Below are 14,959 nucleotides of genomic sequence, written 5' to 3'. Positions count from 1 at the left end.
TGGCAAAATAATGATTTATAAATTCACGATAAATCCATTAACAAATTATCAGATATATATACAATATAAGCATTATTGAATTCACAACCTTCATAAATCACTTCTACTGTTACTCGTTGCTTTTCACATACTTTTAAAATTCGATCAATTTCTTTTATTTAAAAGTTATCAATTCCCTTGCAAAATCCAATACGTTCACCGTATAAGCTAGAATCCAATACAAAGATGCAGAATAGCACTTAAATCTATGTAAAGTCAAGCAGATCTGATTCTATCAATTACAGAAGCCTGAGTTAGTGAAAGTCCCGATATTCCTTCTTGCAGAGGCTCCAATATTGCTTGCAAGAGTGGAAATTTAAAAGAGTTTTACCAAAAGAAATCCACACTAAACGATAGGGGATGATACAATTACCCCTTATATAGAAATATACACAATTTCCCCACTTTCTGGATCTATCGCGATGATGTGCGATACATGTAATGCATAGAAAGAAGATCGAGGAGTTCAGCATTTTCGTCTCATGGTTACCTTGGGCCAGATAATTCAACCGGACGAAGGTTATCGGTGGAGTCCAATATCCACTCACTGTTGAGATGTCGGGGGATCTCCTCCAGTCTTACCACTTCGACTTTTTGCCATTCCTCCCATCTCTCGGCAAGACCATCACCTTCAAGCATCCTCACTACTTCCGACATTTTTGGGCGTTCCATTGGGGAACCCTGAGTGCATAACAACGCTACCTGTATGAGAGACTCCACTTCAGCTTCGACGTAGTCCTTCTGCAAATCAGGATCAACCAGCATTTCCAGCTTTTTCTCTTTCAGCAATCCTTTTACCTGAAAGGAAAAACAGGGTGTGGGTTTAGTCACTTGAATAGGAACGATAATAAAATTACATGCACTTAATCCCTAGGGTAGCAGGAAGCTGGAAGGAAACTTTCTCTGCGTCATCAAGGTTCATCAAGGCTTGGGTTTAATGTGGCTAGCCCTCCTGGAACACACAGACCCAAACCTCAAAGAGGATCTCAATTGCTATAACCCACGCACAGATAATTACAAGATGGTTCTGGATTCCAAGCAACAAAGAACCAAACACAAAACCTGGTTCATTCTAGCATCCTAAAGTTTAATGCGATCAAAAGGAAATGATAGACGATGCTTACCCAGTCAAGCAACATAACATCATCATCATTTGCAAGTCGGGCAAGGTCAAATGCTCTTTGCCCTGTAATTAATTCCAAAAGCATGATTCCATAGCCAAAAACATCAGTCTTCTCTGAGGATTTTCCAGTCGAAAGGTATTCAGGGGCTATATGTCCTATAGTTCCACGGACAGCAGTGGTCACATGAGTATCCTTGTAGTCCATTAGCTTTGCCAAGCCAAAGTCTCCAACAACAGCTTCAAAGTCCTCATCTAACAAAATATTTGCAGCTTTAACATCACGATGAATAATTTTAGGATCACAATGATCATGCAAGTAGGAAAGCCCTCTTGCAGAACCCAATGCAATCTTTCGTCGAGTTGCCCATTCAAGAGGTGGCTCGGATGGAGGACGCTCTAGAAATAAACATAATGCATAAAATTAGAATCTATAAGAATTTAATTTCCCTTATGAAATTTCAGGATTTATGAGTGATCCAGCTGAACATTAAGATTCTATAAGCAAAAACAGAGATATTAAAGCATAACAGGTACCTCTTAAACGTGATGCAACACTTCCATTGGCCATATAGGGATAAACAAGTAGTCTCTCAGTTGGCGTCATACAAAATCCTCTCAGCCTGAGTAAGTTTCGATGCACAGCCATGCTGATCATCTCAACTTCTGTTTGGAACTGAAGCTCCCCACCTGGAGTCCGTTCTTCTTTTAGCCTCTTTACTGCTACAAGTGAACCATCTGCAAGTCGTCCTTTATATACTTTGCCAAATCCTCCTCTCCCCAGAATATTCTTGTTGCTGAAGTTGTCAGCTGCAACTTGCAATTCTCTTAAAGAAAATCTTTTAAGCTGACCCAAATGAACTTCTGGGTCCTCTTCGGCTGAAACAAAAAACAATACATTCATATAGGGGAGGAGATGACAATAGATTTATGGATTTATATATTTGATACTAACCAGGAACATCAAAAAAGTGTTCTTGTGGTTTACGACGCCGCCACCATGCAAACAGTATTGCAGGGGCTGCAAAAATCAAAGCAGCACCTGCAGCAACTCCCCCAGCAATTGCTCCAGTGCTAGAAGCACTACTTCCTATTCAATGATATTGAACAACCTTTAGATTTTAATCCAGAAGAGAGTTTTTAATCATACCCATATAAGAGCTAAGATGCATGGAACAAAGCAAGAAAAAGAGTGAAAAATGTCTCCTCAAGAAACAAGTATCCGAAAATTCCCAAACCATCATACATTATAGGCAAATAGGTGGCTGAGAAATTAACATCCAAACTATGAATCTGCTGAAATTCATGATATATTGACCTTCAAGCAGCAACTATTTGAAAGTCATCATCATCAAGACAAGTTTATCCCAACTATCAATTATTTGTTGTCCATATGGATCTTATCTCTCCATTGAAGACTATACAAGGCCAAATCAGTATATAATTTCAATCAATTAATTTTTTATCAATCATTAACTAAAATTTTCTTTAGTCTCCCTATGCTACTTGCATCATCCACACTAATTAATTTGACTCTTATAATCATAGAATCTAAGGTGACTTTTGAACATTTAAATGTCATCTCAAGCTCTTTTCTCTATTTTATCATTTCAACCATTGAAAAACAATCACACAAAAGATTCATTGAAACTCTCCATTTTGACCATTCACACAACATCGGCAAAGAGATGGTTGAAAACAAAGCATTCACCTTCAAACAACAAATATGTCACCCTATAAGTAGCATGAGTTAGATAAATTATCAAACAAAGCAACATGATGATATTATCCACATTATTCTAAGCAGGATAAATTCAACTTGAGCACATGGTTGACAATATCAGACAGTATTGATGTTCCAAAACCCTAGGTATTAACCATATCAGATTGATTGGACCATTGGCACCAGAATTAAAGAGGAAAAAAAAATTAAACAATAAAATAAATATGAAAAGAAGAAAATAAATGTAAGACATCTCTCTCAATCCCTCCATCATATTATCTGGATTGTTCTAAGTACATTTAATAGTAAGTTATTATTGATAGTTAAGTATTAACAATGATCATTAATACAGATATATTTGTCAATCAACATAAAAATGCAAATTAATATTATTGTAATTCCATCCATGAATAACCTTTTTTAATAAAAATAGATATCAACAAAAATGTATTAATTATTATCAATTATTTTAATTAAGTTCATCATCAATTTTGAAGTTAAAATAAATATTAAAATTTTATTTTAATTTCAAGTTATGATACTAAATTATGGATAATAATTTCAAAATATTAAATATTAGAAAAAATTTAGAAAGCAAGCACTATTTTTAAGTCATAATATTGAATTATATAATACTAATTAGGCAAAGTTAATAATAGAAATGTTAGTTAATTGTATTAATATGTATTTATTAAAACATTTTATATTTAGTATGCTTAAAAGCCCTAATATCTCTCAGTATCTCACTCCTTCACCTTTCCTCCAAGATATCATCATTATTCCCTTGCCTCACGTTTCAGATCCCTAACACACAATCACATAAGTAGGCAATCTTCCACCAACAACATCGACAACACTCAATTTTACCACCTTTGCTGCTTTATTGAATCGCCGACACATCAAGGTTGTCCTTGAAATTGTATGACCTTTGCGGATTTCAGATCAATTTTAGGTTTTTAAGGCTTTTGGTCTATTTTCTTCGTTCTTTTTCCTATCGTTAAGTGGAGATGCCTGAGAAATCTGATAAAATCAGATTGGACTCAGCAGATTGCAATTCAACTCAGCCAATCAGGACTGGGATTGGCTGAGTTTGCCTATCATGATGAATACTGCAACATAATTGTTGGAGAAAGAGAAAGGAAGAAGGAGAAGGAACTTTGAATGTAATTGCTAGACAATACAAATGCATTGAAACAATCACAGCTGAAAATATATATCAAGTTCACCTGAAATCCTGAATATGTAAAGCAAAATCACCATAAAAATTCAAAATGATCTCTCGTAAGAACCACCACATTCTACCTTGAGATGAAGGTGGAGTAGGAGGAACAAATGGGGGTGGTGGAGATAAAGGCGGAGCACCGGGACAAGCCTTTGTTGTACCAGGACCACATAAAAGAGGGTTGTTGGCAAAACTGAATAGCAAGTCATCAGTGAAAACATACAATTAGCAAATCTTATAGCCATTAATGAATCGACAATCTTTTTCATTGGAAAGACAAACACCTGATTGGAGTGAATAGAGAGAAAGATCCAGTTGATGGAACTTCTCCTGACAAGTTGTTATTTGATAAATCCCTGAGCGTTCAAAACATAGTCAAAATCATAAAATAGAAAATAGTTTACAGAGGTTAACATATTACATAGGCCCAGATTCCACAACTTACAGAACTTGGAGAGCAGTAATATTAGTCAAAGACTTGGGAATAGGACCAGACAAACTGTTATTGTTAAGCCGGCTATCCTTCACAGAAATTTTAAAAATAAGAATAATTCAAATATTTAAGAAGATGCTTAAAAATGTAAATAAATATGTCAATCATAGGGGAGAAACCACAACTCTTGACAGCAATTCCCTTCTACTGAAATAAACCTTTGTCCTTTTAGTTTTAGCTAATTCAACACAATGAGAAGTGCTAGAAGTCAAACACCCTCCAAATTGTTGTGATAAATGAGAAACAAAAATACACAAAGAAAATAAAGCACAAAAATAAATAAATTCGACAAAATACATATTTTATGTGGTCCAAAAGAATTTCAATGTCCACAACCACACTTAAAGAGCCCTATTATGTGGTCCATCAACACAAACATTACCTCACATCCAAAGATGATTTGTCCCTCCTCTAAAGCAAAGGGTCTAAGCATTTAGATATAACTCAGTCGAGGATCATGAGAAAAACCAGATTAATATTTATTGAAATTCAGACCTTCATGTTGAAAACACATATATAACTGAGACTGGATCAGTATAGCATCAGGTCAATTTGTGGAGCAACTGCTTGGGTCAAAGTCACCATGGGTTGCAAAATAAGAAATCAACTTCGGTAGGAAAAAATAGTCTGCTCAAAGGCTTTGGATGTAATCCTTTCTGATTCAGAGTAAGCTCCTATACTCTTAGCAGGGTCGTATTGCTGCTTGCACCTGGGTGACCTCACAGGTAAGATCACCCCTTGAATAACAGCATAATGCATCAATCAACCAGTTTCGATTCCGACAATAGGAAGACCATAAAGACACATTTATAAATGATCAGCTAAACTCTTAAGCAGATTAAATGAGGCAACTTAGTTTTTAGACTTGAAATGTGCTGAAGTGCACCAAAGTGAAACTAACCACTGAACAAGAAATTAAGAAAGGGTATGTCCCAATTTGCTAATATTAGCATTCCCTTGTACCATTAACAGGGAAGTGCTACAAAGTGCTACTCCTTGCACCCCAGTGAGCTCACAGGCAATATCACCCCCTCGAATAACAGAATAGTACATCAATCATGGGCATGGCTCTACTCCAACAAGAGGAAGAACTATAAAGACACATTTACAAATGATCAAGTAAATTTTTATCAATTCTTGATCAGCCAAATAAGGCAAGTTTCTAGAAGAAACGTACTGACGTGCACCAAGGTGACACCAACCACTAAAATAAGAAATCAAAACAAGATATGCTCCATCTTCCAATATTATATATTTCAAAGTCAATCTGAATGGCTGCAGACCCATCTATACTACTACGAACTGCATTCTTCTAGTCCCAAAACATACCACTCGATAAACAATTTCAAACCATCATGAAGTAACAATACTTTGTCACTGCTTTTTAGTTTAAGATGTTTCAACTTTTTAGCTATATTATCTAACTTTATATTCAAGTTCATGTACTAAAGTACACAGAAGATATTTGTCCTTTCTGTGTACTTAAGGTGCAGATAAAAGAAAAACAAGAATCAATGATTCCCAACTTGTAGCTAGGTACATGAACCTTATCCCATCATTGGATTCGAGGTAAGCAAGGACAGAACTGAGATTAAGTTGGTTTTTGGAAAAACCAAATCCATGCTGAAAAATTCAGGCTTCCAAATATATATATCCAGTTCAATTTGGGTTTGGGGCTTTTAAGGTGCGCGGTTCAATGCCATGCCAACATGCTTTTGAAGGATCTTGATTAGGTTTTTCAAGCTTTTCAATAAAAACCCCAAAACTCAAGACAATGTTCAGATTCAAAATAATTGAAAAAAATCAGAAAAGAGAATCCAGATCCAATGGGCCATTTCAGTTCAATTTCCAAGTTGAGTTGGGTAAGTCGGACATTTCTATAATGCTATTAATACCCATATCTTCTAAATCATTTTAAATTGTGTAATAAAATTTTCTTTGATCTTTAATCCTTTACACCTTTAGATGATTCAACTTTCAAGCAATAGAATATATTGGTCATCTTGGAACATATTGGTATTGTCTTATCATATTTTCTTTTACTTTATAATTTATTACAGCCACACCTAATTTACTCTTAATAGAAATACTTTTATTTTATCTTCTTTAAATAGTATACATTAAGGTTTAAAATTTCGACCCATGGCGAGGTTTCGGTTTTTGACTGGAACGATATAGTTTCGGTACTGTATCGTGCCATGCCGATATAGTTTCGGTATTTTCTAAATATAAAATATATTAATTAAAAAATAAAATATTTAACACAAATATTTAAAAAAAAACAAAATAAAAAAATCTTTAAAAAAAGGAAAATATATGAAATAGATAAATAAATAAATAAAAAATTTATTATAATTTTTAAATTAAAATAAATAAAATATAAAATTAATTAGATAATTTTATGAGAGTTTAATAAAGTCTTTTTAGATTATCTCCATCATAACTACGAGTTGATTAAAATAATTAACCTAAATTTAATTAAAAAAATCTGAAATTCGACACTACTCGCAAGCTCGTGCGACTTCGGCGCTGTCGCAGGATTGCACGACCCCTCAACCATGGCTATGAGGATCGCGTGACTCCTCTAGTGCTACCGCGGTGGTCCCTTTGCAACGGCCGCAGGGTCGCGCGATGTCTCTACGGAGGCAGCGGAAGGGTTATGCGACCCCTCCACTGCTGTTGCGGGGTCAAGCAACCCCTCTGCTACGACCACGGGGTCGCGCAACATGTCGCAGTTGTAGGTCTGGTGTCGAGGTCGTGCCGGTTGCCGAGTGAAACGAGATGTTTCGCCCGTTTCAACCGTCTCGACACGACACTTTAAACCATGGTATACACATCCATCTTAGCATTTTGTTCTATTTTCACCAACTTTTTGTTTATGTCATTCAATATCCTGACCAATAAGGTATGATTTATCAGCCTATGATTGATCATCCCACAATTGTACTACACCACCCAACACACTACATCAAGGTGCACATAGCTTGCTGTTTTCGTCCTTTAAAACTAGAAAATGCTAGGCAAATTCAATCAATGTTTAACTAACATATAGTATAACTGTATAATACAAATGCCCAACTTAGTTTGGTTGAGAATTTTGACCAGTTAATTAAGTAACCTCTAGTAGATAGACCTACAAGATTATCCTCCATTAGCAATATTGTGTTGCAATGATGCCCACGAAAACCATTGTTAAGAAGGGATCACCAGTTCTCAAATTTTATAAAGCTTTCAAAAAGTAGCCTGACAAACCAATATAGCAATGCGACATAATATAAACTATAGCAAAGCATTCCATACAGCACTATTCAAAAACTAAATGATCATAGTCAAGGAAGAATATAGTCATACAGGAAACGCAGCTTTGTTAGCTTCCCTAATGAATCTGGAATTTCACCAGCGAAGCTGTTCAGGTAGAGATCCAAACTGACCAAGTTTGTCAGATTGCCAAGGTCACTAGGAATAATCCCACTAATGTTGTTACTATAAAGTTCTCTGCCATTCAAAGAATAAATAATTTTAATGATAACAATATATAAAGGTACAATTCTAATTTCTGCAATTAGAGTCATAATTCATTGTTGAAACACATTTCAATATCCAATAAGACTCTATCTAATATTAATGACAACAAAATATAATTACAGTTCTAATTTCAGCAATTATAATCACAGTTCATAGTATGACAACAACATATAAAGGAACAGTTCTAATTTCAGCAATTATAGTCACAATTCATAGTTGGCACAGATTTAAATATCCAATAAAACTCTATTTGAAAGGAAAGGAAAAGTGTGACAGATAACTATTTGAGCAAGCTGGGGATAAAATAAGTATAACATTAGAATTTGGTAATTCAGGTTCAAAATTTCATGGAATAAAAAAATATAAAGGTAGAATTCTAATTTCTGCAATAGTCATGATTCATAGTTGAAACACAGTAATAACCAATAAGATTCTATTTAAACACAAACTATATGCACAACAGAAAACTATTTGAACAGGCCAGTGATAAGACAAGTATAACAAAGATTTCAGTAGTTCAGGTCATAAAATTTGTGAAAGCATCAGAACTGTATATCAAAGTTGAGACTTGTCAATTATCAAGTTTGATGTCTCAAAAAAAAAAAATCATGTAATCCAGAACATATAGCACAGAACTTACAAATATTGCAGATTTTTCAATTGACCAAGCTGGGGAACCAAGGTACCAGATAGCTGTGCATTTCCAAGATCACTACAAACAACTAAAGATGGTAAATCAATCGATTTCCATAACAATACATTTAGAGTATAGAGAGATGAGTTCACTTACACTCTGATAACACTATTGTCATTATTGCATGTAACATGAAACCATGTGCACGGATTAACCAGGGTTGGGTCCCAGCTCTGTAGCACATTATTAGGGTCAATTAAGTTTGCCTTCAAGTAGTGCAAAGCATCACCTGTGCACATTATACAAGCATGAGACACATGAAGGATATATAAGTGGTCCAGGTCGAAAAGAAATTCCAGAAACGAAGAGAACTGGCACTGAATTTGACGAAGGATTTAACTACAGTCATTTGAAACCACCCAACCATGCTATATGATTGACGCATTTATAATATCCTCATCAAGAACTTTAACCTTACAGTAACTTTAACATAAAAATTCTTGTAATACAAAATAACACGTATAATTGATGAAAATCACTAAAAAAAATGGAACTTTCTCTCAAAACAACCACAATTTTATCTCTTTAGCTTCGCTGATAATTGACTGTATCATCTAGGATAACAGATCACTCTCAAATCATACGTTATCGGAAAATTTGACACTCGATTCACCAATTTGGGAAGTAACAAAAGATATCATAATGTCCAACTTTCTCTAGAAGGCGACGTTACAATATAAAATTAATAGAAAATTTGACCGAATTGCAAAGAATAGATAAATTCTTTCGCAATACCATTCCATATTTGACCAAAAATAACTCGATCGAAATTAACTTACAAATCTCAGTCTCGATATCCTAGTAATTGGTTGAATAATCTTACAAAATGGTTGTGCCAGAATTAGAGTGCCAAATAAGTCAACCAAATCCAAAATTAGGAAAGTCAATGATCCACATGGGTAAGAAGAGCAGCCATGTTTGGATCCGACCTACGATTTGCGTCCCTTTCCAAATCCAGCAGACCATGCCGAGCAACTAAACCTTCTAGCATGTTCCGACCGTGAAGACTCGGCGAGAAAAAGAAGTGAGGGGAAAAAAACAAAGCTTGGAATTTTATAACAATAATGCCCACATCCCAATCACTCGACTCAGATCAAGCGAACCGCAAAAACTATGGTACAACTAAGGAAGCTGTGTATTTCAGAGCACCAGCATCGGCACCAGAACACAAGGAAAGATCGTTCCGTACCTTCCATATTGGAGAGAACCCTAGAGAAGGGATAGAACACGAGGACGAGCCAGATGAACCCCCGGAGCCATATCACCCATTCCACCCGCGCCATTTCACTCAGAGGAAGATTCGGCGCCCTCCTACAGAAACCGGCTCTGGAAATCCATCCCCAGCTCCAGCGAAAACAGCCCTAGATAGAAGGATCTGAACCGGTACTCACCACCATTCCTCGCGAGAAGCGCGTCCGGAGAGTGGAGACGGAACCGGCAGTTGGCGGAAGCAGTCAGCTCCGAGATCGGAGTGCCACAGGGAGCGAGGAGGAGCCAGGGAAGCTGAGATCCAGACGGCGAGCGTTTAGCTGTACCCCTGCTTCGCCGCTTCGCTTTTATTTTCTTTAACGCAGCACGCTTGAAACAAGCCGAAAGAATATGCTGTATCTTGTAATACAGGAACCACGACCGAACTAGACTCGTTAAGTGATAGATGACGTCATGTACAACACCCGGACGCCATCCACATTTCACAACCGTCTGATTTGGCGTTTCCTGCACCAATACTCTCACAGTGGGGGGACGTTGGGAATCGCCAAACCAGCTCAGGTCAAACATATTCGGAGCGGATAAAGCAGTGGAGGGCGTGGGTGTTGTGCGGGTAGACGTGGGAGAGTTGACGAAGCCACGAGCGAGTGGAGCATATCTAAGGTTGCTGTGGGGCCCGCCATACAAATCTGGGGGCACCCGTTGGGTCATTCTCAGAATTATCCGTTAAGTCATACGTACGCTCACTAAGATCTTGATTTAAATTTTTTGATAAAATATAATTAAAAAAAATACTGATTTACTAAAATTGAAGAACAGATGTGTGCGTACAAGATAATGTATAAATAAATAAATAAATTGAGAAAAAAAATTAGTTCTATTCATTTATGGATAAAAAGTGAATAGTGTACCTTGCAATATAGATCTTGATCACCTTAGTCGTTTCTAATTTTGATTCCTTTTAATTTTCTCGTCAATTATTATTTTTTTATATGCTAATTTTAGAAAAAGAAAAATCTTATAACACGTTTTAGTAATCCACTGTCACCTCTTTCTCATCCCATTAGATGACGTTTCGTTTCCGGAGTCGCTGCCTAAGTCGTGACTTGAGATCGTGCCCCTGTCGTTGCGAGATCAGCGTCTCACCAATCACCATTCACCAACGCCTAGTTCTCATCCGCTCCAGCTCGGATCCCTATCCATCAATCCGTTCTTCCTCGGCCGTTACGGTTCTCCGCCGGTGCGAATGGCCCACCCCTCCGCCGCCGCCGCCGCCGTGGGTGATCTGATCCCTGGCATCCCAGACGACGTTGCGGTGCGTTGCATCGCCCAGGTGCCCCGCTCCCATCACCCGTTTCTCGCTGTAGTATCGCGATCCTGGCGTTCCCTACTCGGCTCCCCGATCTTCTGCGCCGCCCGCTCCCAACTTTCCCTCCCCGACCCTCCCGCCCTCGCCCTCGCCCTCAACCTCCGCTCACCCACCGACCAGTCCTGGTTTCTCCTCGATCCCTTCCTCCGATTCAGCGGCTCGCGGAAGAAGTCGCCGCCCCCTCTCCGCCTCCCCTCCCCGCCCCTCCCCGCCATCGGTTCCGCTTGCGCCTCCCTCGGCGGCTCCCTCTTCCTCCTCGGCGGATCCGTCGCTGACGTTCCCTCCCTCGCTGTTCAGATCTTCGACGCCCGCCTTCGCAGGTGGTCCTCCGGCCCCCGCATGTCCGCCGCTCGCGAGTTCGCCGCAGCAGCCGCCGTCGGCGGCCGCATCTACGCCATCGGCGGATGCCTACCCCGGGCCGACGCCTGGGCCGAGTCCCTTGACCCCTCTGCTGGAGGGAAATGGGCCGTTGTTCCCAGCCCGATGGTCATCAGGGAGAAGTGGATGCACGGGTGCGCTGTCCTCGCGGGCAGGATCCTCGCGGTGGCGGATCGGGGCGGCCTGGTGTACGACCCGGCGGCCCCGTCGAATGATGCCAGGTGGGGTCCGGTGCCTCCGGTTCTGGACAACGGGTGGAGGGGGAGGGCGACGGTGGTGGGAGGGATACTCTACTCCTATGATTTTCTCGGCAAAATCAAGGGGTACGACCCGGAATCCGACGAGTGGAAGAAAGTGGAGGGGGTAGAGAATGAACTCCCCACCTTCTTGTGCGGCGCGACGCTGACAAACCTGGGCGGTTTGCTCTGCCTTCTGTGGACAGGCAAGGACTTGGCGAGCAGGAGAAAAGAAATGGTGATCGAGTGGGCTGGGATCGAGATATCGAAGACGACAGATGGAAGGTTGCAGGGATCGCTTCTGTGGCAGGAACCTGTTGTCCTAGACGCTCCCAAGGGATCATACATTGCCCACTGCGTGCCCTTGGATTTGTGAAACTGCAAAAAAGATTCAACCTTTGCGATGTGAGTACCATCCCTTACACCTCCTGAGTTCTGCAACAGCATTTTCTCATTGTCTTTCTTTTTCTTCTTTTCTTCCAGTTGCGCTTGATTCGAATTTCATGGCCAAAACCCCACTAATTTGCATCTAGTTAGCTACTCGATTCTGGATTGCTGTTAACTTTTTTACAATAACGAGAGTATCCACAGTTGCTTACAACTCTGCCTTAGACACCAATAGGTAGCATGATAAGGAGGAGTTGCTTGAAACATTACTAGGTTTCTTGCGCCCCAAATTAAGAGAAACATCAAATTGATGAGTGCCCCTTTAAAAAAAAAAAAATCAAATGGATGCCCCGTCAGTGTTTGAAAATACCCCTTGACCTAGCGCTATTGTAGCATCTACTAGTAGCTGCTATAACGTGTAAAGTTACTCAGTAGCTGCTACAACGTGTTCAAGGTGAGTTTAAGATTTAAGGTTTATGGTTTACACCATGAAGAAGATACCGAGTTACTACGTGTTTGGGATGAGTTTATGGTTGTTACAACTACATGATAACTTTTACAACTATTTTAAAGTGATTTTGATGAAATTTAAATAATTTTAACCAAGTTGGTAAATAGTATTTTGATATAATAATGTTACCCTAAATGTTAAACATGAAAGCCTAATTCCTAAATTCGAAACTCACCCTAAACACGTTGTAGTTACTGGGTAACTTTTACATGTTGTAGCAGCTATTGGATAACTTTTACACGTTGTAACATCTACTCAGTAGTTTATATACGATGTAAACCCTAAATTCACCATAACCATGTTGTAGTAGATATTTGGTAGCTTCTGCAGATTGTAGCAGCTATCGGTAATTGTTACAACAATGTCGGGTCAAAGGGTATTTTAACCTTACAGTGGCCTTGTTTCTTTTCAGAATGGAGAGTTGCTTCTTGAGGGAACATGTGGATATGCAATGCTGCAATAAAGATACATTAGGAGTAGCTTGGTCGGTTTAGGTTGTGGACCTAACACCATAAAGTCTTGATGATGATGATTTTGTGTTTCTTCATTTCCTTGTCTTTTAATTGTTGCATTGATCGTTGCTAGTATCAGTTTGTTTCTGCAATATTCTTCTCTCTATTCTAGATGTTTACATGTAGTCAAATAGAAGGCATCAAACTTTAACTGCTCACAAGAATTTACTTTGTGTTTACAGGTTCTTGATACTCATGCTGGCTGCAGATTGTATAATCCATAAAAGCTAAAAACTTGTCTAGCCAATGCTATTGCAATCTGGAAAGCTACAAAAAGTGATGCAAGTTTGATGCTGCGATGTGTTTGGCCAGTAGTTTCAATGAAGAAACTTATTGCTGCGTGTTTTTCCAAATGATTCTTAGCGTAGATTCTATTGGAACCATGCAAATTCGAAATAGTTGGTTCATGCTGAATTGAAAGCATTTATCAGGCCAAGAAAGTGCAGTGCGAAGAAATAATTTGTTTGGTTCAAGTATCATGTGTATTTATTTGCTGGAAGGAAACAATTCGAATATGCCTAATAAACTTGCATTATTTTCCCTACTTACATAATAGGGATCTATCTTCAGAGAAAGATTTGGCTTAAAAATAAAAAAAATCTAGATTCGCTATATTAACGACCCTCCAGTGTCGATTTCAAGAATATAGAAATGTATATGCAGGTAGCGTCAAATGTATGGTAGGATAAATTTCAGATGTATATGCAGGTGGCGTCAAATGTATGGTAGGATAAATTTCAGGTTGTCAGTTTCTAAGAATCGATCTTTGATCATTATGTTAGAGGTATTATGTATCCATCATCTATGTTATTATGTCAGAGATATCATACATTTATCGTCTATGTTATGTCTTGAGAATCGACCCTGACTTTCAATTGTCATGGGATTGTTGACCTCAGATTGAATGTAGACTAGTATTTTATCCAGATAGAAATAAGCTAGTCACATAAGAAACTGAAGAACACGGCTAAGAAACATGCACGAGGATATAAGAATTAATGTGGATATTAGAATTAATAGTTTAGTAGCAAGTTAGGTATATGATGATTGAGTATTACATAGAATGTATGAATAAGTAATATATGGTTAGTTATGATCAAAATTATTATATTTTTATTTTTTTTAAAAAAAAATTATTCAAAACATCATAGAATTTATCACTTTATTTTTTAATTTATGATATTTTTTATTCTTTATATTTTTAAATACTTTTAAAATTTATATCTCTTTCTAAAAATTTATATCATTTTATTCTAAAAAAATATATAATTTCTTGATATTTAAAAAATAATAATTCTTGTAAGTTAAACACATGACCTTATTATTTGCGTGAAATAATATTTTTTATAAGTTCGAGTTGCTTGAAATAATATGTTTGTTCCATTAGATTGATGCAATGATTGAGAAAGATATTATCATATGAAATTTCGGAGTAAATTGTCTTTTTACTCCATGAGTTGCAAAAACCGACTCCCAATGTTTTCCCGAGATCCGCACTAATCAGAGTTTCGTGACTGCTATTTTTTTAAAAAGAATTTAAC

General features: G+C 37.9%; 2 protein-coding genes across 4 annotated transcripts; one reads left to right on the top strand and one right to left on the bottom strand.

Annotated features, from left to right (window-relative positions):
• Positions 1–226: 226 nt before the first annotated feature.
• On the bottom strand, positions 227–10,348 carry LOC122038682 (LRR receptor kinase BAK1-like). Of its 2 annotated transcripts, XM_042598554.1 has the most exons (12): positions 10,208–10,348; positions 10,006–10,127; positions 8,913–9,045; positions 8,763–8,834; positions 7,949–8,092; positions 4,550–4,621; positions 4,389–4,460; positions 4,185–4,297; positions 2,115–2,249; positions 1,697–2,038; positions 1,164–1,558; positions 227–837 (listed from the first exon to the last, which is right to left on the bottom strand). In XM_042598554.1, exons 2-12 carry the CDS (start codon positions 10,097–10,099, stop codon positions 526–528), a joined length of 1,884 nt encoding a protein of 627 aa, XP_042454488.1. In that variant the 5' UTR covers positions 10,100–10,127; positions 10,208–10,348; the 3' UTR covers positions 227–525. The 2 variants fall into 2 exon arrangements, with proteins under 2 accessions (XP_042454488.1, XP_042454489.1); XM_042598555.1 differs by having other exon boundaries at positions 227–1,066; positions 10,006–10,337.
• Positions 10,349–11,113: 765 nt separating this feature from the next.
• Positions 11,114–13,981, top strand: LOC122038681 (F-box/kelch-repeat protein SKIP6-like). Of its 2 annotated transcripts, XR_006127931.1 has the most exons (3): positions 11,114–12,413; positions 13,319–13,400; positions 13,601–13,981. XR_006127931.1 is itself a non-coding variant. In XM_042598553.1 (2 exons), exon 1 carries the CDS (start codon positions 11,272–11,274, stop codon positions 12,382–12,384), a length of 1,113 nt encoding a protein of 370 aa, XP_042454487.1. In that variant the 5' UTR covers positions 11,117–11,271; the 3' UTR covers positions 12,385–12,413; positions 13,601–13,981. The 2 variants fall into 2 exon arrangements, 1 of the variants encoding a protein (XP_042454487.1); XM_042598553.1 differs by lacking the exon at positions 13,319–13,400 and having other exon boundaries at positions 11,117–12,413.
• The last annotated feature ends 978 nt before the right edge of the window (positions 13,982–14,959 follow it).

The sequence above is a fragment of the Zingiber officinale genome, chromosome 1A, assembly GCF_018446385.1.
Source record: "Zingiber officinale cultivar Zhangliang chromosome 1A, Zo_v1.1, whole genome shotgun sequence".
In the NCBI taxonomy this organism is placed as follows: Eukaryota; Viridiplantae; Streptophyta; class Magnoliopsida; order Zingiberales; family Zingiberaceae; genus Zingiber; species Zingiber officinale.
This window is presented reverse-complemented; position numbering and strand designations above follow the sequence as displayed.

Coding starts and splice junctions, on each gene's coding strand:
- LOC122038681 (XM_042598553.1), top strand. CDS start 11,272: ATGGCCCACCCCTCCGCCGCCGCCGCCGCCGTGGGTGATCTGATCCCT.
- LOC122038682 (XM_042598554.1), bottom strand. CDS start 10,099: ATGGCGCGGGTGGAATGGGTGATATGGCTCCGGGGGTTCATCTGGCTC. Junction 8,835..8,912: donor GACAATAGTGTTATCAGAGT/GTAAGTGAACTC, acceptor AGTTGTTTGTAG/TGATCTTGGAAATGCACAGC. Junction 4,622..7,948: donor CTAACAAAGCTGCGTTTCCT/GTATGACTATAT, acceptor TGTGAAGGATAG/CCGGCTTAACAATAACAGTT.